The 15,623-nt window shown below is 27.9% G+C and overlaps 1 protein-coding gene across 10 annotated transcripts in view; it reads right to left on the bottom strand.

Moving 5' to 3' along the window:
- The window catches only part of LOC135931740 (leupaxin-like), a 111,766-nt gene extending 110,063 nt beyond the window's left edge, over nt 1-1,703 (bottom strand). For 3 of the 10 annotated variants that reach the window (XM_065469017.1, XM_065469024.1, XM_065469020.1), the window contains exon 1: nt 1,614-1,702. In XM_065469017.1, the coding sequence (XP_065325089.1) occupies nt 1,614-1,662 (49 nt within the window). In that variant the 5' untranslated portion in view covers nt 1,663-1,702. Of the gene's footprint in view, nt 1-1,613 lie in introns of all 10 variants that reach the window. The other 7 variants (XM_065469027.1, XM_065469022.1, XM_065469018.1 and 4 more) reach the window with 3 other exon arrangements.
- Nucleotides 1,704-15,623: the final 13,920 nt, after the last annotated feature.

Genomic DNA, 15,623 nt, shown 5'->3' on the forward strand with positions numbered 1-15,623 from the left:
CTTGGGCAAAATTGAAAATTATGATGGTCTTGAGTTTGAATTTTTCTGTAAATTATTTTTACTGCTGACTTGGGTTAGAGGCTGATTAAAAAATCAAGGCCCGTAAAGGTCTCAAATTTCAATAACCGAATTATTTCATTTCCCATCTGACTTTATTTGAACAGGCAAACCACATATATCCTTATTTAAATCATTTGCAAAAAAATTTCTGATAATTTCTGGAAATCAAGAAATTGTTTGAAACAAGGAAATAAAGAAAGCCATTGTAAAGTGTATATATGGAGGAAATATTAATCTTTTTATTTTAGCATAAATAAATAAAATATTGCCTTGTGACCTTGCTTTAAATTTATATATATTTTAGGGATTTTTTAAAAACCCGTTATCAAAAATATAGGTTACTAGCTGATAGCCCTTCCAGAATGATGGGGAATCATAATTTTCTTCTTTATTCAATGATTGATGAATAATAAATTTTGCCTTTATTTGATGATAACTGATTCAGAAATTTATATTTATTTGGATGAGGGTTATTCTAAAATTTTCTATATTTTTTATAAAATATGCTTATGAAGTATATGGTTAGTAATTTTAATTTATGTGCACAATAAAAAAATCTTATAAACAAAATTTTTATTCATTTGTATTTTTAATTTATAATCTAAAAAATATATTCTTGTTAGATGAGTTTTGAGCAAAAAAATATAAATTTCTAAATTACACCTCATAAGATAGACAAATTTCTGATTTATTCATCATCAAATAAAGATAAAATTTGTTATTCATCCATCATTGAATAAAGAAGAAAATTCTGACAGCTAGTTTAATTTATAATATATAAATAACAATTAATTTTTTGATTTTTGACAACCTTATAAAATATTGATTTTTAATTTTGATAACCAAAATTACTCATGTCATACATTTGTAAAATTTTGAAGGACCAGAATTTCAGCAAGTATAAAGCACCTACCCTGTAAATTTTAAAGAATTTTGCAATAAATTTTATCTTTTTTATATCAAAATATTAATATAAAGTAGCAGTTCAAAAGTTGATTAAATAATTGACAGAAATTTATAGGGATTTACTAAATAATTGGCCTAAAATGGGTGAAGATGAAAATACATTCTGGGTTGGATTACCCTGGCCTTAAAAACCATTTTTACACATGATTCCCAGAAGCCCAATTTTATTTGCCCAGCTTGGCTCATAATTATTTGATTCAAAAAATTAAAAATTAGCTTACTCAAGGTTTAAAAAATTCCCAACCCAGCCCAAATTTTGATATATTATCCTAGCAGTGCTTTCAGGCTGTGCAGATTTCATGTTGGAATAGAATTCTGATAAAATCAGTTTTCAACATTGATAAATGTGGACTATTTTATTATAAAAATTAAAATTTGCTAAAAAACAGATATGCTATAACCCTATGACATATATAGGTAAATGATAATATAGTTAATTTAATTTTAAAAAATAGAGTCTACAGAATTTTACATAATATCGACATCAAAATTTAATGTTTATTTTAAGAGCCAATTATTGAATAAAGTTTTATGATATAATATAATTTGATAAATAGTATATATATCTATTAATATACTTTGTTTACCTAAATCATGCATAACTCTTTTTGAATGATCTATAATAGGGGTTCCCATTTCGGTTGTGTTAACATTCACATATATAACATTTATGGAAAACCCAGGTTTACGTGACAGAGACTACTAAACAGTCAATCATTATAATTATGGACTCATCTAGATAAACTAAAAATGGGAACACTACTTTATTGATAAAGGTTTTTAAAAATTTATATATTATCTTGTTTAGCTACAGCACTTTGATCTATATATTTTATCTAAAATCCTATTCGCTGTTATTACAACCCAAAATATGTTATATTTTTATATAAATACGTCATACGTCATAATAAGCGCAATAGCCCTTTATTGCTATATGAAACAGCAAAGCTACGCTTGGACTATCTCGTCCCATCTAATTTGGTTAAGAAATTTGGGGATAGCCTATGAGATGAGTCTATTTACAATTTTTGGGCAGGCTTCAGTTACCTGTGCGCGCAAGAATCGATAAAGGGGGGCTGAGAGATTTGGAGGGTGTAGGTAGCTGGATTTGATTTTTAGATGAGCCTTTATTATTGTTTAGAACTATAAATTGTTCCAGATTTAGGCTTATGACTTCTTTTATCGTTCTGTACAGCCAATATGACTTGTATTTACCGTAGGTTTTACCTTCATGAGACTGGAGCCAGATTATAGCCTCATGAACTATGTTTTGTCTGAAGTTTCTGATGGTATGACCAAAGAGTTGGATGTGTCTGTTTTTGAGAGTATCTCAATCGGGACGTTTTTTGAGATTCGCCATAGGCTGGCATTTGAAATTAATCTTGGATAGAAAATACCGTTGAGCTAGCGCAGACAGCGGTTTACGAAAACCTGTATTTTCTTTGTCTGAGATTTATTTATTTCCCAAGTATCGCTGCTGTAGAGGAGGACTGGAATGACTGTACATTAAATATTCGGAGTCTCGTTTTGACTGTGATGTCTCTGGCTGTCCATAGTTTGTGATATTTCCTGAAGGTAATTTTGGTATTTATTAGTCGGGCTTCGATTTGGCCACTGATGTTTCCTTTATTATCAATAAGCACGCCAATATATTTGAAATTATTGACTATTTTGATTTCATTCCCCTAAAATGTTAAGTTATCTATTGACGCCTCTGGGGATGGTATGATAAAAGTTTTATTGAAGTTGATGGTTAGGCCGACTTTGTTGCTGTGGAAGCAGAGACATGTTAGTAAGTCTATTGTCTCATCTCTTGGCTTGGTAATTAAAACCAGGTCATCTGCGCACGAGATGACTCTTAGATGATTGATATTGTTATTGTTTGATGAAAGATCGACTAGGTTCATGGTGCTCGTGGTTTCTTTTATGATTTTGTGTATGACTATGTTGAAAAGAATGGGTGATATAACGCACCCTTGTTTCACGCCTCTTCTGATCCTGAAGTAAGGAGAGAAAGTACGGCCTAGCTGTAACCTAGCCCAGGAATTGTTGTAATGATATTTCAAGATTTTGATTATGTTTTGATCAACATTACATTCTACAGAACCTCCCAAAGGGCATCGTGTTTAATGTCAAAGGCTTTGCTATAGTTAATGAAAGTAAATATGAAGGGAAGTTTGTATCTGAAGCATTTTTGGAGGTGGATTTTGAGAGCTAGGATGGGTTCGTTAATGTTCTTATTTGGCCCTTAAGCGCAAATGTTACTTGACAGGAGGTTTTTGGTAGAAGCGAGGATTCTGTTCTTCAGGAGCACTATGAACACCTTTGAGACAGTGGAAGGGAGAGCGATGGCTCTGTAATCTGCGAACGATGAAGGATGGAGTTTCTTGGGGAAGTTGCAGATTGTGGATTTATTCCAATCATCTGGGGTTTTGCCTGAATGTCATATTTTTGTGAATATGGCTAATAGATATTTAGAAGAGCTTTCTATAGCGGCTTTCATATGTTCATTTCTGATCCCATCAGAGCCTGGCGTCCTATTGTTTTTTAGCTTGCTTATGGCTCTGTTGATTTCTATGAGGGAGAAATCGGAGTGGGGTGATGGCAAGCCTGTCTGTTGGAAGCTCGCTATCTTGGGAGGAATCCTGGACTCGAAGGCTGACATATAGAAATCTTTCCAGATGGCCATTTGCTCTTCAGGGTCTGTTTATTTGATACCTCCTTGTAGAGTAAGTATAGGTAATTTCTTGAAGCATGCTGGTTTGCAGAAGTGTTTGAGCTATTTGTAAGCGTCGTGAGTTTTGTTATTTCTTATATCCATTTCTATTTCTTTTTCTCTCTTCTGCTCTCTTTGCTAAGAAGATCCTTCGATCACGGCGTAGTAATCTCTGAATACGACTCCAGTACTAAATTGCTGCTGCTATCGTTTTTTATTGATAAGATTAGGTTTTTTGTTTCTACTGAGAGCCATTCTCTTTTTGGTATTTAACTATGATTTAGGTTATTGTAGGCGTGGAAAATTGCACTTTTGAAATCTGACCAACATTTCTCTAATGATTTGATAGGAAGGACTGGATAATTCTAGCTATGTCTGAGCAAATTGTATCATTGTAGGCTGTTTTGTTTATGTTGGTGAAGAGCCATTTGGGAGTTTGTACTGGCGCTGCGCGTGTTGTGCTATGGACGCGCCTGGTGTTATTGTTTCTCCATTCTTCACTTCGTATTTTTATATGTGCTTTATTTAATTTGTGATATACATTTATATTTAGGATGGCCTTTACGTCTGCAAACCAGCTGTGGATATTGGATAGGAAGAAGTCGTGGGAGAAGTGGCCACCTCTTGAGAAGGTCATGAGATGAGGAGGTTTATGTTTGAAGAAAGTGTTTTCGATTTTTAGATTGTTGTCAAAACATATTTGGAGAAGTTTTTTTCCCATTCTTATCGTTGCTGTTATAAACTGTTGTGTTGCCTATAGTTTTACTTACTTTGTATTTTATGTAATGACCTATTTTAGTATTGAAATCTCCCATCGCTATAATGTTGTATCTTTTTGGTAAGGAGCTTATCACGTTTTCTAGATATTCCAAGAATAACATTCTTTCTGCAAGTTTTGAGGGGACGTAAACATTGAGGAGAATTGTGGGGTTGTAAGCGGTATACAGGTATAGTACTGCGCTTTCAGTTATGGGGACAAATTTTATGATATATTTTTTGAGCTTATTTTTGATAAGGAAGGCCACACCTAACCATTTGTTGACCGTAGTTCCAGAGCTGTAGTATATATAATTTGTAAATTGGGCCGAATGGTTGTCGGGGGAGTGGGTTTCCTATAATCCTATTATGTCGGTGGAGTCATTTGATAGCAGCGTCATAAGGATTGACATTTTGTCTTTGATGCCATTAATATTTAAGGAGGATAAGAAAAGGGACCCGTTTAGCATAGTTTTAACGGAGGGATTAAGATTCATGATGTAAGGTTTGGTAAAAGAATTTAAGAAACGAGAAAATGGTTTTATTTATATATTAATTTCTCGTATATATTCAGAGGCTTAGCCAGGATTGATCCATGGTGTGGGTTTTAAAAAAATTTTGGGGGGCTTCGCCCCCAAATCCTAATATAAAAATAAATTTTGTGCTTTATTGGTGTCTAACCACTAAAGTAGCCAGCTTAAATGAAAAAAATATTAGTAACAAAATTTTGGCTAAATTTATGATTAATACGCGAATGAATTATTCTGAAAATTTTATCAATATTTAGTCAATTGTAAATAATTCAATCTATTCGGCGCAGAAAGAAGAATAAAATCGCCTCCCAAACCTCCTATTTTTTATGAACACTCAATAGTTAAAAATAATTATTTTAACAAAATTTTGCATAGAATTTCATTATAGATTTTATTTATTATTTATACAATAAAATGAATTTCAAAATGTATAAATTTTAAACAGATTATATTATAAATTTATTCTAAATAACTATATTTAAAAAAATAGAATTTTAATAAAATATGAGTAATTCTTGTACTATTTTAAAAAAAATCTAATTTAACAATTATAATTAATACAAATGAGTATATTAATAAAACATAAATAATTCTTATTGGAGATCTGCAAAAGTAGGAAAATCGGGTTCGGGCTGGGTCGGGCCTTGGAAATTTTATAAATATATCCAAATATATCAATTTTATGTTAAATTTTTTATGTAAAATAAAAATATTTGATTTTATTTATAAAAACTAGACGCCATATAACAAATATCTTTTATTTTGAGTAATTATAAAAATGAATTTCTATATTTAAATAAATTCGGGCCAGGCCGATAAAACTTTTTAAAAAAAATTCGGGTTCGGGCCGGCAAATCTTTTTTTAAATAATTTCGGGTGGGGTTGAAAATTTAGACAGATCACTAATTCTTACTGCATATGCTATATTTTTATTAAAAATAGTATAATATATAATTATTATGACTAGGAATTCATTATAATTACGTTTTGAATATAAAATTTTATGACTAAGTTCATATTATAATAATATAGCAATTTTATCATTTAAATTTATAAAGAGAGGTCCACTTTTCTTTGAGATTTGACTAATTCATCTAGAATCAAATTTTTATCTAGAAAAACTCCTTATAAATATTTAATATTGCGAATCCATTTAAACGGCTTTCACCGATATAAATGTAACTCGATAGAATATCATTATCAATTTTATGTAATATTTTTAATTTTAGGATAATTAACACTCATGGTAGTAAAATTTTAATTATAGAAATAAGTTCCACTGAATCATATAATCTTAAAATTTTATATGGTTTTTAAATATAAGTTAAAAAAGACAATTTACAGGCTAAATGTAAAACCTGTATAATCAAAAAAATAATAAAGGGTTAAACACAAATTTTGTTAAAAATATTATAGAGTATATTATTTATGTGTAGTTAAAAGGGGCATAGGTTATCTTAAAAATTCAATTTTACAATATTGTCTACCTTTAAAAGCTGCCCAAGATGGTATGGGTAAAAGATTTTAAGAAAATATTTTCCTATGATTTGAATATAATGTGGCTTTTTTGACATCAATATCACATCCATATTTTAAGAACTTATGGATTGAGTTGGATAATAAAATAAAAATTTCAAAATATATTAATAAAAGAAGTCCTGAATGTAGTACCAGAGTAAATAATAAAGTTCAAACTATAAAATCAATGATTAACATCTAATAAAGAAAATGATGATTATTTTTCTTTTGGTGAAACAAATGGTGCTGAGTTCAATAATACAAATAACATTGGCTGGAGATTTTAAATTATATTAAGTCGAAATATATTATAAATGCTTAATTATTATCCTTCTATTAAGGAAATTTTTTATACATATAATACTGCAATACCTTCATCAGCTCTAATTGAAAGGTTATTTAGTTTTGGTAAAAATGTTAAATACGCCGAAACGACAAAGGTCTGATGATAAATTATTTGAAAAATTTGATTATCTTATAATGAATGTATTTATAATACTCTTTTACAAATTAATATTTCAACTCCCATTAAAAATACTAGTCTCCCTTCTCAATCTATGCTAAGAATGGCTAATACTAATATTAAAATGCCTGATTATTATAATTAACTCATCATTAAATGTTTTATTATTTATTGTAAATATTCATTCTTACTGTATGTTATGTTCTTTACAAATATATAGTAAAAACTGTATTTTATAAGCTATTCTGATTTAATTGGTAATGATAATTTAAAAGTATCTTGTATTTAAGATACTCTAATTAAGTAAAAGATACAAGTATCTTTTATCTTGTATCTTTTTGATATTTTGAAAAAGATACTAGTATCTGTATCTAAGATTCATTTTTTCACAAAGAATCTGTATCTGTATTTAGATTCTTTTTCAAGAGGACCTTCCCAACTCTGAACAGCAGATATAAGTGAGAATGAGAATCTTTTACCATTTTTGAAATTACCTAATGGATGAAAGTAACTTTTATAATATGACCAGCACCAAATGCCGTCTCTGTAAGAAGATAATATCATCTTCCAAAATATCATCCTCGAACTTAAAGAGACATTTACAAGTAATTCTTTTAAATTTTTTTTATTTGATAATCTTAATGTCAACATGTTTAAATTTAATTTATTACATTCCTGAGTTGAGCAGGTCCTACAGAAATAGAATCTAGATACAGATTCTTTATAAAAAAAATGAATTATTAGATACAGTATAATTAATAAAATATTTGATGAAGAGTTAATCTTGGTTTTGTTATTTATATATAATAATTAGGCATTTATTTTTTAATATTACTATTATATTAGTTTAATTTTCAAAAGAAGAGTATTTATAATAAATGGAAGTGCAATAACTAATAATTAAGCCTTTATAATGTATTTTGACTTTCTTTAATATAATTAAAACATCCAGTTCAATGTTATTTGTATTGAACTTAGCAATGTTTCACCAAAAGAAAAATAAATATCTATTCTATTATTTCTTTTTATAATATGTTAAATCTAATTAATTAGTATTATAGTTTCAGTTTGAGCTTGATTATATAATCCTCTTGACAACATTTTTAGGGCTTTTTTTAATAATATATTTTGAATTGAAAGTATTTTTTGTATCATTTGACTCAATCCATAAGTTCTTAAATGCCAAAAAGCCTCATTATATTCATAATAGGAAAATACTTTTCAAAATCTTTGGCCCATATCATCTTGGGAAACTTTTAATAATGATAGACAATATTGTAAACTTAAATTTTTAAGATAACCTACCCCCTTTTAACCACTAATAAAACATACTTTAATATGTTTAACAAAATTTGTTGAACCCTTAATCCATAGTTCTTAAATGCCAAAAAGGCTAATTATATTCATATATAGGACAATATTTTATCAAAATCTTTAGCCCATATCATGGCAACTTTTAATAATGCTAGACAAAGACAATATTGTAAACTTAAAATTTAAAATAACCTATATGAACCTTTTTTAACCATATATAAATTAAATAATATACTTTAATATGTTTAACAAAATTTGTATTGAACCCTTTATCATTTTTTTGTTTATGGTTTTACATTCAGTCTGTACATTGTTTTTTTTTAACTTAAAATTTCCATATAAAATTTTAAAAATGAAATTTGCTTCAGGAGAAGTTATTTTCATCCAACTTTGATACATTCTATTTTTTTCTTTTATAAAGAAAAAGCACAGTGAATTTAAAAATGAGATTATCAAACACCTCAACGAATTCTCTACACAAAAAAATATATCACTGAAAAACCAAAGTGGTTCTGGTTGCAAATCCAGACAATCTAAATTAAATTTTAACTATCTAAACATTCCAGATGTATCGCAAAAAACAGCAGACAAGGTTATCATGGATTTTATTATTGACACCTTCCAACCACTGTTTCTGGTTGATGATCCTTCATTTGAAAAAATGATTAAAACTTTTTCAACTGCGACAAAAATTATTTGTCGCCAAACACTGGGCAACAGGATATTTACTTCCTTCTCTTATATGACGACAAATCTTTATAAGATTTGTCTGAAGTTTCTTATGTATGCACCACTGCTGATTGTTGGAGTGGTCATCGAAGGTATATTATATTTATATGAATTTTATATGTTTATTTTATTAGGGCTTTTATTGGACTTACTGCACATTGGCTGGATCCGTTAACCCTCAAGAGAAGGTCAGCCGCTTTGCCACTGAGGAGGATAATTGGGAGGCAAACATATGATGTTTTAGCCAACGAAATCATGGGTATCCACAAGTTCTATAAAATTCATAATAAGGTGGTGAAGATGGTGACTGACAATGGAACCAACTTTGTCAAGGCTTTTAAGTAATATTTATATTTAGCAAAAAATATTTAAATAAATTTATTTTTTCTAGAGTTTTTGGAGAAAATGAAGAAGATGGTAGTGAGGATATGGAATTGATAAATTTGGATGTCATATTATCCGTCGATGACCGAATTATTCCTACTATCAGCCTACCAAAACATCAATGTTGTTGTTGCCATAATCTTAACCTTATTGCAACAACAGATGCGGAGATGGCAGATAGTGATCTCAATTATAAACGAATATCTAGATTCACTTTTGCAAAATGTTTTGCTTTAGTTAATAAACAAAATATTTCGTCAAAAATGGCGGATATTTTATTGGAGAAATTGGGAAGATATTTAATAGCTCCCAACAAGACAAGATGGAATTCTTATTACCAATCCATGAAATTAATAGATAAGATGCTTTCTGAAAAGTTTTAAGAAGTAGAACAAGTATGTGATCAAATTGGATTTGCAATGTTTAGGCAAGAGGAATGTTTTTTTGTTAAAGAGTATGCAACAATACAATGATATTCTCTAAATAAATTTAAATTTATAGGTTATGGAACCTTTGGCGATCTCGTTAAAATCTTGGAACGGGAGGATAATATGGAGCAGGGATATCTAACTCTATCGATATTGATAGATAAATTAACGAAATTTAGCTGCCTGCGGTATTGTCAGCCCCTTGTAGATAGTTTTCTTAGAGGTATCGATAAAAGGTAATATTTTTTTATGCAATTATTTTATATTATCGGATATCTGCAAAATATATTAAAAAATTGCAAAGATCTGGCAAATTTAGTAAAATATTTTTAACAAGCCAGTTCTACTAAACCTCTGATATCTAGTAAGATATTAATGGGCCTTTGAAGACATTAAAAATTTATTAGATTATTTGAATTTTAAGCTAATATTTTGATTAATATTCTTTGTAAATAAATTACAATGTTAATTTCTTTGTATATTAAGTATTAAGTTTACATTTAATCAATATTTATGATATGACCCAAATATAAATAAATACCATACAGATGATATGCCAGACTTGACTGTAAAATTTAAAAGGGTTAAGTTTTGCAGATACTTGATTTGATTTATATGAATAAAATGAACACTTATTTAATAATAAATTAATTATCATTTCATAATATAGATTTCCTTCACTGTATGAAGACAGTAACATTTTGGCAGCCATGATTCACCCAAAATTTAAACTTAATTGGCCTTATATTAATCTGCCACAAAATATGATGGTAAAAGAAAGATTAGTTGCCCATATGCAGGAACAACCATATGCGGATACCTCAAACGATTGTATGGATGACATTGATGCTTTTTTTGGGAAAAATACTGTACAAAATGCTTGTTCCGTTAAAATATTTTTATTCAAATGATGATTTTATGAATATTTTTAATACTTATATTAATTTAAAAAAAAATATTTATTGAATATAATACACCTTTGCCATCAAACTCTCCTGTGGAGCGCTTGTTTAGTAAAGCTAAACATGTTCTAAATGAAAGACGCTGATGTTTAAATGATGATAATATAGAAAAAATTTTATTATTAAAAGCTAATTTTAATTATAAAATTCAATTACAATAAATTTCTACCATATTTAATTTATTTTTATATTAGTTAATTTTGCATCGGTTACATTATATTATTATTCAATTACAATAAATTTATAACATATATTAGTTAATTTTGCATCGGTCAGAAATTTCCTTCAGAAATTTAAATAGAAAAAAAGGTTGATCCTGGATTTCGATCCTCTTTTTTTGAAAAGATCGTGATCGGGATTCGATCGTTTTAAAAAGATCGGTTAACAAGCCTGCTAATACGTTTAATAAAATTTTTAAATTGATACATGACTGTGTTTTAATATTTTTATTAGTTATATTTTGTCTATAAATAAAATAAAATTTTTATGTTTTTATACCAAAATTATGCAAACTTTTTTAATTATGAATTTTTAATTAAAGAATTAATTTCTAAGGAGTGTTGAAAAAAAATTCAATCTAACGCGATTTAAATATAAAAATTTTTTTTTTTATAAAATTCAAATATTTCAACCAGACGGATCCGTTTTTTACATATCTGATTTCTTTACTATGCTTCTGTAAGGCTCATTAAAAATGATATATATGTTTAAAGTGATTCCGTTCCGATATCTTCCGTCTTAAAAACGGATCCGGCAAATTTTGTAGTCAAACATTTTGACTTTTTGATCCGGCAAATATTATAGAGCGTTATAACGTTACTTATAATTTTTTTAAAAATGAAAATCAATATATATATCATTTTTAATGAGATTGACTTTTGACGGAACGGATGTAAAAAACGGATCGGTCTCCACTTTAAATGCAGCCTGAGCTGAGGGTGTAACGGAAATGAATCTTGTTTTAAATAAATTCTAGTGTAGTGATATTGACATTTATGATTGACTTTTTAAGATTTACCCTTATTTTTTTTATTGATATTGACATTTATGACGGCTTGACATTTAAATCAGATTTTTAATTTATAAAGAAGGGTGTGTTAAAATCCATTAATTTTATTTTTCAAAATTAATATAAATCATTTTAAAATATTTTCTTTACAAATTAGATTCCATTTATTATATATATTTTTGTAACACATTTCAAAAGTTGATTTAAATTGTAACAGAAGAGCTTAACTCCTTAAAAAGTTATAGTGGAGTGGATATGATACTACTGAGGCAAAATCTTTAGCTGACGATTTTGGTATCATAAAGACTAACAGCAAATTGGCTGGTACTAGTAGATAAAATATTTTTGCATAATATTCTATTTATTATATGATGTATTATATTTTTAGCTTCTGGTGGCTAAACATGAAAATGTATGTAATTAATTTTGTAAAATGTTGTGACATTTGCCAGTGTAGCAACACAAGATTTGATAAAACCAGAAATTAGTTGCATTTTTTCCCTAATTCAGCAAAAGACATTATGAAAAAAGTGGAACTTTTTGATAGGTTAATAAGTATAGTAAGATAACAAATCCTTAATTTGAAATTTTTTATAGTTTTAGTCATTTAAATTGTATCTAATTTTTGTTTATGTATTTTATAATTTTCATTTTTAGTCTTTTTAATGGTATGTCTATTATAGCTTATATGTATGTGGCACTTGTTTTAATTCATAGGCGTAGCCAGGGGGCGGCCAAGGGGAAATTCCCCCCCCCCTTCAGAAATGTATCCCTTTTTGTGAATATCATTTTAAGCTAATAAAAAATATTCCCCTTAGTCCTCCCCCCACTCCCTGACCCCTAAAAATGTGTGCATATATCTTAAACAATAATTTGAAAGAAAGAATGTAAAAGTTGATATTTTTTTATAAAACTATTCATCATAATTTATACATTTTTGGAAAAAAGTTTATAAATAAAAAAAGTGAACCAAAAATGCTTTTTAAGAAATGGAATATAAGCCAAAAATAAGTCTTAAAATAAAAGTGAAATGTATTATAATTATTAATGATAGATCCATAAAATTTAAATTATATATAAATATCAAATATAATTTTTTATAAAGTGAGTAATTTTAATTTATTTATCTTAACAAAAGTAAAATAATTATAAAACTATTGATAAAATTAAATCATAAATTAAATAAAAAAATTAAAGCACAATACAAACAGTGGAATATTATATGTTGTAGATTTACAGTATATCTAATTTTATCATTTATCATAGGACAATCAAGTAATTTTTACCAATATAGCGAATTATATATTTTATAGAAAACTATAAAATATTGATAAGGACATCAAAAATATCTTTTAAAGACATTGTGGGATGAATAATATAAAGATTAATTTTTAATATCATTATTTATTTAAAATAAATAAATGGCGTTAAATTTATTGAATGCAAATTGTTGCTATATTTATTATTAAAATTTGTTAAAGTATTAACTGTAATATATTCTCTATATGTCAAATATGTCTGCAAAAGTAGAATTTTACCTAGTATTTTGTAACTAATTATATAATAGAGGAATATCAACTATATATCTACTTACTTTTTATAAATAAATTTCTTATACTTGTTTGGAATAAATTATTAACATGCTTTTGTATTAATGTATATATAAGTTAAACTAATAAAAATATATTTCATATTTGTTCCAGGCTTATTTTTTTATTAAAATTAACCTCCTATCTTGTAAAAATATTTTATGACTATATATAGACTAAGGTAACCCTATCGAAGGCCTGGGAAAAGCGGGCCAAAAGCCCGCCCAAAATGGAGTCTGGGGGCAAAGCCCCCAGTAATTTTTTAATTCTCCCCCCTTAGGAAAATCCTGGCTACGCATCTGTTTTAATTAGTTATAAGTTTCATATATTGAACCATTTAAATTTTATGTCAGCTTATACCTTTTAATTTGAATCTTTTTTTCAGAAATGAATAATATATTTTTCTATAATATTATTAAATACAACTAATGGTTAATAAAACATAATCTAGAATAAAAATATAATTAGCATATAATATAACAATTAGAACTTATAATCTGAAAATATAATAAATAAAATTAATATAGGCCACTTTAGTGTTATTTAATGGTTGGTTTTTTCGACCACGACCCCGAGTCGAAGTCGTAAAAATTGGCCCAACCCATAGACAGGGTCGAAAAATTGACCACGACCCAGCTCAACCCATGGGTCGGCTTGTTGGGTCAACTTGATGGGTCGGCCTGCTGGGTCGGCCTGCTGGGTCGACTTGTTGGGTTGGCCTGCTGGGTTGGCTTGCTTGGTTGGCTTGCTGGGTCAATTTGTTGAATATATAGAAATTTAAACTAGTTTGTTTTAATCCGGGTTCATTGTTTTTGATATTAGAAAGATGTTTTTTTAAATTTATTTATAAGAAAATTATAATTTTTTATATCTTCTTATCTATCACATTGGTCATAGATCTGCCGAAAGTAAGCGAATGTGAATTATAAGGAAGCCCACCCTCCCTATAATTTTGCTGAATTTTTTTCTCAGGGATACCAACACTTGTACAGATGTAAATTTATCAAAATGAGTGGAATTACGCCCTATACAATTTGTAGTTCTAGAGTTAGGTATAGTTATTAGTGTGAAGGAGAAAAAGGTAACAAAATAAAAACAATATCTTCTAAATACAAAATAGCTATTAATTATTTAGTTAAAAAAATTTTCATTTTAGATATTGTATTTTAAACTAAATATTATGTAATCAGTAAAATACATATGACTTGATAGATTTTTATTACGTTAAATATTCTTAACTTCACTTTGTAATCGGAAAAAATTATATTTTGCTTCTCATAGTTTTTTTCTAACATCAAATTTATATACCTTTATCATACTATTTGGGTTTATAAGGTAAGGTACCTAGTCATGATGAATATTAATCTTATACGGATGTATAAAATAACATTATCATAAAAAATAAAATTTTATCAGTAAGATATAGCTAATTTAGAAAACTTGAAAACATTAATTTAGAAATTAACAGTCAAGAGAGTAGATATATTTTGTTTATTTGTTATAAAATATCTATAAATTGATTTTTATAAATTATGGATCAGGATGACATTATTTTCACCCCATCAGACAGTTTATCATTCTTGGATGATTCTACAAATTTCTTTGAATCTTCACTATTGAATAGCTAATCTCAATTTGGTGAAGATCTTCAGGTAAATTTATATTTCTGTTAGCTATGTTATAAAATCTTATAAATGATAATTTTTTAAAGATATTAGATGAAAGTTTGATCCCGTTGAAATCTAGCAATGATCTTTGCAAAAAAATATTTGTGGAAACACCGAAGAAAGGGCATAGGAAATTCTCCCTGTGTAATAGAACATATTGCATAAGTACATCAACAAGTAATTTTATTTTAATATATAAAAGACGTAAAATTATTAGGCCGAAAATTTGTAACGAACGATGATTATAATTAATATATTTTTTTTACCTTGTTTAACCTTCGATTATAAGTAATAAGATTAGTATTGTTAAATAGCTGAGCCAAACCAACTTAGCCCTAAACTCAGTCAGTTTTTGAGTCGAAAAATCGACTCAGACTCAAGTCGGCTCAGTAGTTGGCTCAAGCCGACTTTTGAGCAGAAATTTATTTATTTGTGAATAAGAATTTTAATATTATAATTATGTAGAAATAGTGCGCCATCTCTATTTTGAGGGAAAAAATTTAAGCTAGCTCGATGAGCAACATGAGTG

Source organism: Gordionus sp. m RMFG-2023, chromosome 1 (genome assembly GCF_954871325.1).
Source record: "Gordionus sp. m RMFG-2023 chromosome 1, tfGorSpeb1-WG-v2, whole genome shotgun sequence".
Classification (NCBI taxonomy): domain Eukaryota; kingdom Metazoa; phylum Nematomorpha; class Gordioida; order Chordodea; family Parachordodidae; genus Gordionus; species Gordionus sp. m RMFG-2023.